The 13,779-nt window shown below is 38.6% G+C and overlaps 1 protein-coding gene across 1 annotated transcript; it reads left to right on the top strand.

Moving 5' to 3' along the window:
- The first annotated feature begins 414 nt into the window (after positions 1 to 414).
- On the top strand, positions 415 to 8,997 carry eral1 (Era-like 12S mitochondrial rRNA chaperone 1). The gene is made up of 11 exons (XM_042008364.1): positions 415 to 656; positions 2,456 to 2,614; positions 2,777 to 2,904; positions 2,998 to 3,075; positions 3,167 to 3,213; positions 3,315 to 3,376; positions 3,502 to 3,614; positions 4,377 to 4,682; positions 5,156 to 5,305; positions 5,648 to 5,728; positions 6,829 to 8,997. The coding sequence occupies exons 1-11, from the start codon at positions 551 to 553 to the stop codon at positions 6,949 to 6,951; spliced, it is 1,353 nt and encodes a 450-aa protein (XP_041864298.1). The 5' UTR covers positions 415 to 550; the 3' UTR covers positions 6,952 to 8,997.
- The last annotated feature ends 4,782 nt before the right edge of the window (positions 8,998 to 13,779 follow it).

The raw sequence follows: 13,779 nt of genomic DNA, 5'->3' as shown, positions 1-13,779 counted from the left end.
ATCATCTTTCCCCTCATTTATTAGGTTTAATTTGTTTGCCTACGTGGTTATTTGGTCTTATGCAATCACAGTGAGGTCACTTAAACTCTAACTGGACTTTTTATTATTATTATTATTATTATTTTTATTTATTTATTTTTTTTATTAACAAAAGGGGATCTCATGCAGCTTGGGCAGTCTTTACATAGTCACTTGTAGTTATTATTTTAAACACACTATATGTGAAGGTCAAGAAATTTTTACTTGTGATTCTTATTCAAATAAGTAATTGGACTTGGACCTACGGACTGGATTGCTATTTGACTGTACAGGAGAACCACTTTCAAACGCGAATGAAATTTTGCAGTTAACATAACAGTCGGTAGGGGGCGGTGTAGTTTACACAGAAAACTCACAGAAGCGCTCTTCAAAGCGGAAGCTGCTCGTCTTTGGTCAAAACAACATGGTGTCACCCTGTAGGCAATGTGAACGCAAACAAGCGGCTCGCTCTTTCAACGACAATTACAGAGATATGATCTGAAATACAGCAGCCCCTCGTCTTCAGAGCTGAATGGCTTTCAGGGTGTGCGGTCGGGTTTTAAGGGACTGTGCCATCTTTTCCAGACGGTTCGTCGCGTCTCCTCGGGACGAAAGTGCGTCATGGTTTCTCACCGCCGGTCAGTCGCCAAAAATAATGTAAAACTGTGCTTATTATTAGGCTTTGTTTTTATTTATAGGAAGAGAAGCATGTCATATAGTATATAATGGTTTTAAAGTAAGGGGAAATGTGAACTGCCCCTTGTTAAACGGACAATGACGTTTAGAGGGCGGGGCGTCATGTGTGGGTCGCGTGCAGAAGCTCGCTGCATCACAAGTACTGTGATTATACTGATGTTTAGCAGTAGATTGTTAATTGCAAAAGCTTATAATATTTTAATTAAAATCTATGGTTGAGGTGCAGTTTGTGTGTATGACTGCAATTAGTGAATCTATTTATTGTAAATCAATCTGATTATTTTAATAATTAATCTATTGATCCATTTGTTAAAGAAATAGAAAAGTCCTGAACCTAATCATTAAAGTACTTCACAGTTATCTATCAATAGGCTGCTTAATTGATCGACAAATCCTCTGAGCTGTCCTTGAACAAACTGCTTGGTAGCCTAATTTTAAACACATAATGGAAAAAAAAATGTTTGTTAAATAACTAATAAACGAAGGGTCGCATGATTGTAGTTAAGTAAAATTAGCAAGATTTTTTTTAAAAATAATTGAGTTTAGTAGAAGTAAAGGTTGACACTTAGATGAATTTTAGGTCTTCACTAAGATTTTATACTTTAGTCAAGTCAGTCTGTAAAACACTTTTAAAAGCCGCTGATGTTAATGTGCTGTAACAAAACAAAACAGAAAAAGGTTTAAATGGAAAGCAGTGTAGAAGAAATTAATAACAATACATGTAAATATAAGAACTAATTAAATTGTATAATTAATTAAGTCATTAAAAGAAACAACTACAAGAAAATAATTATACAAATAAAAAATAAATAAAAAAAAGACAAATATATATATGTGTGTTTGTGTGTGTGTGTGTGTGTGTGTGTGTGTGTGTGTGTGTGTGTGTATGTATTGATATGTTTTTAGAGATTTCAGCTTGATTTGAGATTACGAGCTGCTAATGTAGACCACAGTCAGACCAGGATACAGGTCTAGATCTCAAAACCACTAAAAGCTTCTAATCCAATACCTTAGACCTAGAGTTTGACTTGGAGGATAAGGCAGCAAAAAACAAGCTGGTACAAGGACATTTTAGCCAAATTATATAATTCATCATGCACTGGACAGGCTGCCAAAATAATGAGGACAATCTCTTCATCTCCACACAAAAAAGTGCTCTGTCATTGATGGTTTAATGTGGATGTTTGTCATTTATACGCAGAGTTGTGTGCAGTTAGTTTCAGGGTCTGACAAGATTTTGTTTCCGTTTAGCTGTTGAAGGAAGGATCTACACATATTATCAAGCAACACTTCTTGACATCACAACTAATTTAGAAGTTAATCAGAGTCAAGAAATGCAACCTTTAGAAAAACTGCAGCCTCCAGTGTGTGTTAGGATGCATCTTGTGTCCAGCAGCATAATCCATTTCTGTTTTCACTGAGAACAAATAAAAAGATTTAACATGAAGGTTTTAGGTTGTGTATGTCTTTAAGTGTTCAAAGATTCATCATTATGTATTTAATGAGAGTCATTTCAGGGTAGAGCTTAGTAAAACACACAGCAAAACTTTATCCAATTCCCAAAGGCCTACCTGCTTAGAATAAAATGTTACTGGGATTAAATTATAAAATAATTTTTTTCTTCAAAAGAAGCATCTGAATCCATCACTTTATTGTGTCATATCAACATCAAAGTAATCATAATCAGTCACCTCGCAGTGCTACAAGCATCAAAGTGATGGAGATGTTGGTGTCTTTACAGGAAGTGCTGCATGCAGCCGAGGAGGGAGGAATGGATTCATCTTCACTCCTGCTTGTTTTATTACATCAGAGGCATTTCTCAGCAGACTGATGAAAGGCAAAGCAGCTCAGGCGGACAGCAGCATTTATCGCCTTCCAGCTTCAGTTCCGTCAGACGGTGGTAAACAGACTGCTTTCTCTGAGATTTATGCCTCTAAACTGGTCTGATCACTCAGGCCTGGCCTTATTTCAGAAAATGTAGATGTCATCTCACCATCAATGTGACATTCTTAGTCATCTTTTTTTAGATGCAGATGTCTGATTATGTTACGTGTTTTTATAGGTGAACAGTTATCTTTGTTACTGAGACATCCTGATCAGCCCCATGACTCAAAGGTTTTGAAAGTGGCTATAATTGGTGCTCCAAATGCTGGGAAATCCACGTTGTCCAATCAGCTTCTTGGCAGAAAGGTCACCATCTGTCTTCTAAACCTGCATGCTGCAACATATCATTGTTACTGTGGAGGAGCTGATTCTCACAAGTTAATAACTCTTTCTTTAAAGGTGTTTGCTGTGTCCAAGAAAGTGCACACTACCCGATCACGAGCACTGGGCGTTCTAACAGAAAACGACACACAGATTGTAAGAGCTTCTTCACTTTCCTCCTATATAAATGAATGATGTAAGTTATAAGAAAAGGCCTTTGTGATAACTTTGTGCATATATTTTGCAGATTTTGCTGGACACTCCTGGTCTCACCACCCCATCAAAGGTCAAAAGGTGCCTTTCCTGTTTAGTTATTTGGTGTTATTCAAAGTCTGTAGTCTCCATGTGGTTTTAATGTCCAGTGAAATATATGAATGGATCCTCTGTCTCCACAGGCACCAGCTGGAGAAGTCTTTACTTGTGGATCCCTGGAACACTGTCAAAGAAGCTGACCTGAGTATGATATATTTTCTCCCAGCCATTAACCATCTAGACCTGAGCTGCAGTTTTCTTTTTGATGTGAGCAGTGGAATAAGTGGGCGAGTTTCAAAGACTTGTAATTGGAACTGTGTCCATTTTCAGTGGTAGTCATGGTGGATGTGGCAGACCGATGGATGTGCAGCAGGCTTGACTTTGAGGTGCTGAAATGTCTGGCCCAGCACCCGCATATCCCAGCAGTCCTGGTCCTCAATAAGGTATTCTTTCCTAGAATAATGGATATTACTGCACTATAACTGTGTTCTCAAAACCTCCTTAACTTCACTCATCAGCTTTCTCTGTTAACCCCAGCTTACCTCTCCAAGCTCTGTGCAGGGTGCCATAAAAATCTGCTAATTTCATTCAAGTGGAGCCAGTTGTTTAAATGGAGAGGTGTGCAAAACTTAAAACTCTATAGCACAAATAAGGCAAGAGAGGAATGCAGGCAGATTGATTGTTGATGCTCTAAATGTTTTTTTTAAATAGGTGATTTATGCCTGTTTTTATTTCTAATGTGACAGTTCGACATCAGTGATCTGTACATTTGAATTACATGCATTCATTTAAACACTCAGATACTCAACATGTGCAGAAATGACTGTTTGCACAAATTAAATTAAAAATTGATTTTGCAGATGGATAAACTGATCAGTTTTCTGATATGTGATTTATTAGCTGTAAAATTAAAAATATAAAAGGGAACTGATATAAATTGTGATCAAAGATAAACGTTAACTCTAGCTGCACTGAGTCATTCAGTGATGTTACTAATATACAGTGCAGCGCGTATTACCCTTTGTAGTTTTATCCTCTACCAGGTAACAATCAAGTGAAATGATGGTGAAGAAAAAAAATCTTGAGCCAATAATTAGTACTTTTTGTCATCTTAACCAAATTATTTGCCAGTCAAATATACGTTTGTGGCCTCATCTACATGGTAGAGTCACACTTGTTTTCACCAATGTTTGTTTGACTTTAAGGTGGACCAGGTGAAGGCCAAGAACAGGCTGCTGGATGTCACGGCTCAGCTGACATGTGGAGTGGTGAATGGGCGAAAAATTCGGGTCAGGCCAGTGATCAAGCCTCCGTGGGCTGAAAAGAAGCCAGAGAGGGATTCAGAGTTATGTCTTGCGAAGGACACTGCAGCATCTGAAGACAGAACAGAGACAAACTCTGTGCTGAGCAAAGAGCAGCTGATGGCTTTGAGTAGCCAGCAGGGCTGGTCTCGCTTCAAGGATGTCTTCATGCTGTCGTCTGTGGACAAAGAGGATGTGGAGACGCTGAAGGTGAGCGGTTATCCTGTAGAAACACCTGTATAACCTCACGTAACGCGTGTAACGTCATAGAAAAAACCATAAAACTACTAACTCCCCATGAAATGATACTCAGTATTTTTGAATATCTAGCCCTACAGTGAGAAATAAAAGTTGGATCTGTATTTTTTGTATATTAGAATTTGTAATTAAATGGAAAATGACTAAGACAATTGATTGTAACTCATGAAATAAAGGGATAAGAAAACAAAACCACAGCAGAGGTGGGTGGAGCCTGATGACAGGTCAGACCTGAGGAGGCTTTTTGCACCTAGTTGGCCTCAGTGGAAAAAACAGAAAAAAAACATTCAGTACTGCTGTTGTTACATTAAATTATAAGAGAATTTGAATTAAACATAAGTGAGGTGAAGAAAAGTTCATCTGAACTTCACCTCCATCTGTGAAGATTATAAATATATGAACAGGTGATGTCTCTGTTCTTGAAGAGCTACTTGAAGGCTGCTGCAAAGCCAGGATTGTGGCAGTACCACAGTGAGGTCCTGACTGACCAGAGTCCAGAAGAAATCTGCTACAACATCATCAGAGAAAAGCTGCTGGAGTATTTGCCCCAGGAGGTGCCCTATTCAATGACACAGGTGACTAATGAACCACCTCTAAAGGGACACTCTTGTCACAAGCTGACAGCAAACTCATTACACGTCACATATCACTCCACCGATCATAAACACCTAATAGTTGTTCTGACATTTGAGACTGATGCATCTGCTAGTCCCAGACTATCTAACTTGTGCTTTTATGAGGTCACTTTTTGCCTGTCGTTTCAGAACTTGACATTATTTCCTTTTTAATACTCTGCAGCGGTGCAGTTAGCCACCGCTCCGTGCTAACAGCTAACCTTTCCTGCCTCTTCAGCTGTTCATACACCTCATAGTTTTCAATTTACTGTTTCTCTACTCTAAAGATGTCCCTTTTTTCAGTCTGTTGAGCTCTGGCAAGATGGAGAAAACGGAGAGCTTAATATTTCCTTAAAACTATACACCAAGAAAGAATCTCACATGGTAAGTACATTCAGACTTCATATTTTTAGCTTGACTTCTGAATGTGACTGAAAGGCATTAAACATACTGAATGTCCATCAGGTTGATTGATATTTTTCCCCTTTATTTTGTCAGGGATAACATGAACAAGCAATAAATGGCTCCTTTACCACAGACTTAAATTCAGATAACTTACCTGTACTGTAGCTTCAGGTCGTATGGGAGCCTGTTCCAGGATATAGATTCATTTTGTATGGTTCAGCATCGTCCCAGCTGTTCAGTTGTTAGAAGAAAGCACAGTTTCATGTGACTGTTAGCACAACCTGTAATGGGTTTAGTGAAATCTCAGCTACATGTAAACATCCCACTAGTCATTTTCTGAGATCACTGGAGCCATTAGCTTGGCTTCAGCATCCTGATGGGTTTGTTGGGGTTTTATATTGAATTAAACTGTTTTAAAAAAAAAAAAGGTCCCACGTGGTATTTTATAATTAGGACCATCTATTTTCTTTATAAAACGTCTCTTTATATTTCTTCCTCAGTTTATTTTTAACATTTTGTCTGTTTCCATAAATTTTATTCCTCAGATTGTTAACTATTTCTGTCTAACTCAGGAAGCTGAACATAACTTTCCCTTTTTTACTGACACCTGTAGCCTTCCTGATGGCATCTGAAATGGGGTTCCTTTGCCGTTCCTCCACATCCCCAAACGCATTCTTCCTTGTGTTTTTAACTTGTAAATATTTGAGCAGCCTTTCTAAACTATGCATATTTGATGACAGAATATTTGAAGCTACATCTGGTGCTAAAATGTTTCAAGGCCAATGACCCTCGGTGAAGAAGAACACAAGTCTTTTTTTAGATTTTGCATTTAAACCAGGAAAAAGTTATTTTAAATACTTGTATAATCAGTGTTATTATATAAGGAAGATGGACCAACAACTTTAAGAAAAATACTTTAAGTATTCCTGTTTTTGTTTCTAGTTTTGACCGTAAACCTTCTGTTATCTCTGCTTACAAGTGTTTCAATCCTGCAGATTTTTCTAATGAGAGCGTTTTTCTGTAATAGAATAAAGTTTATTTGGTGGCTTCTCATGTTGTTTTATCTCCTGTGCCCATAGAGGATGGTGATCGGCACTGCCGGCCAGATGGTGGGACGGATTGCCCGAGAGGCAGGGGAGGACCTCAGCCAAGTGTACCTGAGGGACGTGAGGCTGGCGCTCACCGTCAAGCTGAGCAGTTGAAGAAGACGGAGGGACTTTCATGGGGAAATCCTGTAAAGGTGGAGCCGATCCAGCTGGATTTGTGATGATTCCAAATTGATCTCAGCCAAGGAAGGAGCTTAAATTAAACAATGGATATGATTTTTCCATGAATCTGACATGGAATAGCCACAGTCCAAGAACTCCTGCTGACATGCCACCGCCTTGACGAAAGAACGTTTTCCTTATCCAAGTTATGAATTTTACATAATTTATCTTCATGTAGCAGCAGCACCAGTTCACACAGTCCCAGGAGACTTCATTTAACATTTTGATACGGAGATGTAACCTACGGGATGCTGCAGAATAAACCCCTTTGAGTTATCTGGCTTATTTTTATTCAAAGATATGTTTTTGGTAACAAACACAAACAGAATTTTGACTGCATGTTATGGCTGAGCATGTTTGGCAAGCTGTAAAAAGGCAGATGCTTTATCTTACGCTCTGAGCTCGTTGCTTGGCGGGCGCCCTGTGCAAACATGCGCTCTAGATAAACTGAAGCGAGACCTGCACAGTCATGTTCACTCAAATGCCCCTGATGTACCATGCAGCCCCTTTTCCCTCCATTCCCACATCACTTTAGCCTACTCCACTGCCTGTGAAGTGTGCCCATCCATCCCTGCGACTATCACTTTTTTTCTGGTGCTTTCTTCCTTTTTTCTCCCCCCACCATCTCCTCCTTTGCTCTTTTGGTCCTCATAAAGCGTGGCACTGCCCCCCCGAGGGTTGAATTGTCTGCCTAATGGATGGCAAAGTGGAACACTAACCTGATGCTAAAATGGGTCAGATAATGGTGATTAGATTCATTCCTGCTGCCTGTGAGTTAACTCGACAGTTACTCTATCCGGGGCATCTTGATGAATAACCAGTTGGTGCCCTAAAGTGAGGTAAGGAGGGAGTCAGAGAAGCTGTGTCAGCCCCTCGAACTCTGCCTGCTACATAGTGATTAGACCGGCCAGTTGCACAGCAGAGATCACTTCTTAGACAAGCCAACTGCAGTTTGGAGATATTAAAGCTGGTGTCTGTCATATAAGTTGGCCTTTAAGCACAAAATATTTCAAAAGCTGATGCTTGACTTGAAATAAAGTTTTACTAAAAAAACAAACAAAAAACCAAAGTATTCATTTGAGAGCTCTGTCAACTTTATTTAGCTTTCATTTAAAAACTGGACATTTATTACACATCAGTCACAAGTGTTTCCTTCTTCTGTCCTCCTGATTTAGATGTAATTGAGCGAAGGCTGTAGAACCCTTACCATTACTAAAACTCAGTAATGGTAACGGTTTCACAGCCCTCCTCTGCAGCGTGTTCAGGCTTCGGTCAGTTGGGCCCCGATTCTGTGACCATGGTGCTGGAGGTGGAATGAAACCCTGGATAGTACATCATCTATACTGTAGTGTCTCTTTAATAAACTTACAGTATAAGATGATATCCTGTCCAGGGCACAAGACATAACAGAGCAGCGAGTTTCTGCCATGTTTGTTTCTAATCTGCAAGAAAAGTTAAGACAATGTGTTAGTGATGCGAACATCAGCAAATTAAAATGATGGTTTTTAGTGTTAGAAAGGCCCAAATTAGCCTCCTCTCTGTTGTCTACTCACCTCTTTGTTACTTCATTCCTTCACAGCGTGTTGATGTTTGATGGCTGCTTCATGTCTGGCTCACATCTAGCTGCTCTGGCCGTCGTGCTCCAACACTTAAAGGCAGCTTCGGCTCATTAGCATACCGTGATGACATCTGGGGTGGACCAGACAGTTTTTTTTCCCTTCTTATCTGTTCCCAACCTGATTGCCTCAGTCCAGTGATGGCCCCCGCCCTTACTGCATTCGGATGGACTTTGCAGACAAATGACACGATTCCTTTTTTTAATTTTTACCTCTTAATTGGCTGGTTGTTTTTTAATTATTATAATGGAAAAGAAAACGTGTCGACAAAACATCCTTGAGAAAGAGTGTGTATGTAATTAGTTGACGCCATATGAAGACGTCCACAAGTGTGCCAAGTATTAAAAATGATATTTAGAAAGTCTTTTTTAGATGCGCTTAATGTTTCTCATATGTCCCACCGGTGTTTTTTATTTCCACTTTACTGAGTTTATTTGGTAGTTTCATGCACATCTTCAGTCCTGTAAATAAAAAAACACATTCTCTTTCACTTTTAAGGTTTAAATATCAGAACGTAATACAAAAAGCATTTGGTCCTTAAAAAGGTCTTAAAATGATATGAATACAACCACAAAAGGGCAAAACCACATGCTATGATTCATTTTAGTTATTATGTTTTTATATGTCTGTTTTTATTTATGTTTCTAGTTTCTTATTGTTTTTAGTATTTAGTTGTGTGCAGCGCTTTTTTTCAGCTGTGATTGTTTAATATGTGGATATATTATACTGTCTAATGAAGTATTTAACAAAAATTTCCATTAGTGCTTCCATAAGAATTAAAAGGTGAAGTAGAAGCTAGGTGCTGCTAAATACATGTACTTGATTAACTTCTCATTAAGTTTAGTCAGTTTGCTGGTCTGGAGCATTCAGGTCTGTCATAAGACTTCAAAACAGGCAGAGGAGGCCGAGGTGACGATATTTGGTTAAGGTGCACAATGCCACATGTAAGCACAATAGTGGAGGCCCGAGGACCTGGACACCTTCCAGTGTGAATGGACCATGAACTCTTCAGTATAAAAGTATTTTAGAGTTGAATGTGAGGCCTTCTGTTTGACAGGAAACTGGTTGAAACTGGGTCATACAACAGGAAAATTATCCCAAGCCTAGCAGTGAATCCACAACAACCCAAAGGCTGAGAAAGAAAATAATCCAACTGTTGCTTCTGTCAATTCAAAGTCCGGACCTCAGTTTGATTAAAATGCTGTGGTGGGACTTAACCTGTTCATGACAGGGCCTGTTTTTTCTCCTCCGGTCTGAAATGACATACCCAAAATAATCAAGACACGTTACTTTGTCAGTGTAAATTCACCTGTAGTAGAAAATGTAAAGTTATCTCTTCCTAAAAGAAACCCACGCTACTTTCAGTGAAAACCAGAGGAAAGCAACGTAAGTCGGTTAGGATTTAGTAATAAAGTCTGATGAGGAACTGTGCAAATACAGAAGATGTTTTAATAGAGGTGTCACACAGGTAAGTATCAGGAAGCCATTAGCCAACGTTGATGATGGACACCTCCAGCAATGGTCAGAGAGGGAGAATCCAGGGATGGCCCCCAAATTCACCTTAGAAACACTACGAGGATCCAGAAATAAGACAAGATAGTATATCATAGAAGAAGTGAATACTTGACTATAAAACCTCCGTATTCATGGAAACTACCAGAACCTTTAGAATTCAATTTAAACAAAGTCATAGGAGAGCACATGACACATGTTTGTTTGTTTTTTGTTTTTTGTTTTTTTTTTAGGTGAAATAAATCTTGACCACAAAACAGCAAAAGTAAGATGTGATTCATGATTTTGTGGTTAGATCTATGTAATCGAAGTCTCTGCTTTCATGTGACTACTTGTATGTTTGGTTTGCTTGAAATGGAGAAATGATCAGAAGCTCTAGATCGGACAGTGCAGGTCTCAAGTTTACATTTCCATAAAATTCCTTCATATGGGGTATAAACTGTGTTTTGTTTGGATGCCAGTGCTGAGTTTTAGCTGAGTTTCTCCCTGTCATTTTGGTATGTTACATGTGAGAATTGGAACTTCACTGCACTTTATTCTATAACAAGAGCTGCTGTAACAAGTGAATTTCTCCACTGTGAGATAATAAAGTCTAATCTAATCTCTAATCTAATAGTATGTGCAAAGATCTTTTGTCTGCTAGTATCGTGCTGCCCCTGTGAAGGAGGCTCTCTTCAGGAAGAGCTTTAAGAGGAGCTGAGTGCCTGCAAACCTCAATAATCTGAAACAACATTGTAAAGAAAAGTGGGCCAAATTTTGTACACAATAATATGGAAAAATTTATAGAAATAAGTTTTTTTTCCCAAAATATTTCTTAATTTTGACTCGCTCTTCCTCATCTAAGATGACATGATAATCAACAGGTCTGTTTTTAAACAAAGCTTTGAATTGAAGGTGGCTCTTTTCAGATGAGCATAATTAAAAAAATTCAGCATTAAGCTAAAACAGAGTGTCAGCGTTATAAAAATACTGGAAAGTTTATCTTACAATGAGGAAATAAATCCAGTGTATAGTGTCTCCTCAACCCTCTGCATCTCATAGCTTTTGGATTTATGAGTGACGGTTTCATGGATTTGAATTTAATACCACAATATGTCAGCTGATGTCATGTTATCTGACTTATTAAAGGCAGTGTATTTCTTTTTCATATGCTCAACTTGGTTCCAGGATATGGAAGGCTGAGATGTATTTTTGTATTAGACTTGTCACATCGGTGCTGCACATCACTTTCGCTGCATCGAATTATGGCTGGACTGTGATAGACGGTGTTTCCTGCTGTTGTTTGTCTTTAATCCCTGACAGTGTGTCTTTATTAAAAAAAAAATAGAATAGTTTCATGTAGGAATGGAGACTTGCTAGTGTGGGTTTAGCTTTTCTGTCATCCTCTAGAAACTCAGTTTTCATGTTCCATAATTATGTAGGTGTAGAGGTCATAGTGATCGTAAGTTTGAGTTTGAATAAAGGCAGCTGGACGTCCTTTGCTTTGTTTTTGGAGATGTTTCCCACGTAATTGTTGCAGAAGCTTATGGAGCTGTGAACAAACAAGAATACCCATTATAGCCACATCTTTTCCAGGTATAGTGACTTCTCAAGCAGCTCTGATGAATGCCCCTGCTCCAACACCAAGTCATTAACATAGAAATGTTCACGGTGTACTCAGGTCTTCATGCATTACTTTAAGGTCAGCGTCATTTATCACACCTACGTATGTGTGCTTGCAAAGGCAGCAACTGTAATTCTTAGTGTTTCTGTTCATTTTCATTATTTCAGCTCCCTGACCTATGTGTGACCCTTAACATGTGCTTCAGGAAGTGCCTGGGTTAGGCAGGACATAAGAGTTGCCATGACAACACAATCCAGGACAAGGGTGTGGGATCTGGTTTGGGGTGAGGGGTCCTCCTGTCAGTGTAGATAAAGATGGCGGTAAGCCTATCTGGGTGGTATGCTGTGCCTCCAGCAGAGTTATCTGCAGCAGAAATGCTTCTGCTCTTTCCACAATTTCCATTTGCATTCAGAGATAATTTTTTAATGTTTATGAGGACAAAAGGGCAGGACCAGCTGCACCATTACAGAGAAATGACTGAGACATGACCAGTATTCATTTGCTTCATGTTTATTAGCATCTACTAATCCAGGTTCATTTCTGCATAAAGTCTGAGAGATATTTTAACTAAGTATTGGTTGTTCTGTACAGGTTTGATGTACGTATGTATTTAGAATTTTACTAACTAAAATAATTTTAAAAACAAAAAACAAATAAAACATAAAGAAGAAGCTTAAAAACACCCTCGACTCCAGACTGATCACATAGGATATTTTCACTTTTCTACTTTTAATAATTATCTTGTACTCAAGATAAACTTAAGTACAAGATGTACTCAGGATAAGATCTGTTCTTTAGGGAAAAGTGAGTCTTGACGTCCATCCTGAGACCAGTCATGTTTTCAAACTGACAAATATGAAAAGCAAGATCCAATCAGTTTGACTCTGATGCTTCAAGATTTTCACATCCATATTCATGGTTCTGGATACTTCTACAAATTAGGCATTGCATCCTTTTAATGCTTTAAACCTGCTTGTATATTTTTCTGATAAGGAAAGACATCAAACTTTTATGATTACGTTATGAGCCTCACTTCTGATGGGGAGCATGGGTCAAAAATTAGTTGGAAAAGATTCAATCCAGAGAGATTCCCTGCTCACTTCCATTAAAACCAGTTTAAATTTCACCAAACAAACAATGAAGGTGAGTACTTTTAAAACGTGGAATCTGTTTCTTTTCCATTAAGAAAAAATGATTAAAAAGGTTTATTTGACCTGTAATGTCTGCAGTCAGACTGATAAGAGCTCAGGTTTTGGGATGATTTATATTTGAATGTGATAATGATCTGAGACTGAACTGTATCCTGTCTGTTGTACAACATTTAAAATGTTTTTTTTAGTGATTTAAAAAGCCTTGTGTTCGTATTGTTGAATCATCTCACTGGTCCTGCAGGGGCAGCACAGGGGTCTTTACTTGGGTAATAGGAAGGTGTGGTGGCTGCTGGTTGTTTCAACTTTTAACTTTAGCTTAGCTGAAGGGCTTGTTAAGCTAACAGCCCACGTTACTTCAGAAATAATCACAATGTCTGTTGCTAGATGCCTTTCTGAATAAGCTTTTAAATAAGTCGTTTAGCATGTTCAGGCAGCTTTATATATTTAGAGCATTGTTTGCCGTTCCACATAATTCATGTTTATACAACAAACATCACTGGAAATGAACATCAGTGTTTTCCGGTTTCCTTGTTTCAAATAAGTTAAATTTACAAGATTTTATTACATTTTCTTTTAGCTTCTTTAAATGTAGAAATGAGAAGGATGTCAGTTTGGTTGGCAACTGTTGCCGTGGCAACCTGTGATGTTGTAGCTATGACTGCCCCCTTCAGGATTAATAATGTATAACAGATGACCATCAATGAGCTGAGAACCCTCAACATTGTTGATTCAATCACTAAATCCTGACCTCTGACAGTAAAAGTTTTCCAGCTTAACGGGAGTCAGCAGCTGGAGGACGTCTCCTGCCTGCTGATTGAAAGCATGAATGATGATGATGGAGTTAATCTTCCTGCAGTCATTTGTTTGTACCCTAAACTAA

This window comes from Melanotaenia boesemani, chromosome 15, assembly GCF_017639745.1.
Source record: "Melanotaenia boesemani isolate fMelBoe1 chromosome 15, fMelBoe1.pri, whole genome shotgun sequence".
In the NCBI taxonomy this organism is placed as follows: domain Eukaryota; kingdom Metazoa; phylum Chordata; class Actinopteri; order Atheriniformes; family Melanotaeniidae; genus Melanotaenia; species Melanotaenia boesemani.
This window is presented reverse-complemented; position numbering and strand designations above follow the sequence as displayed.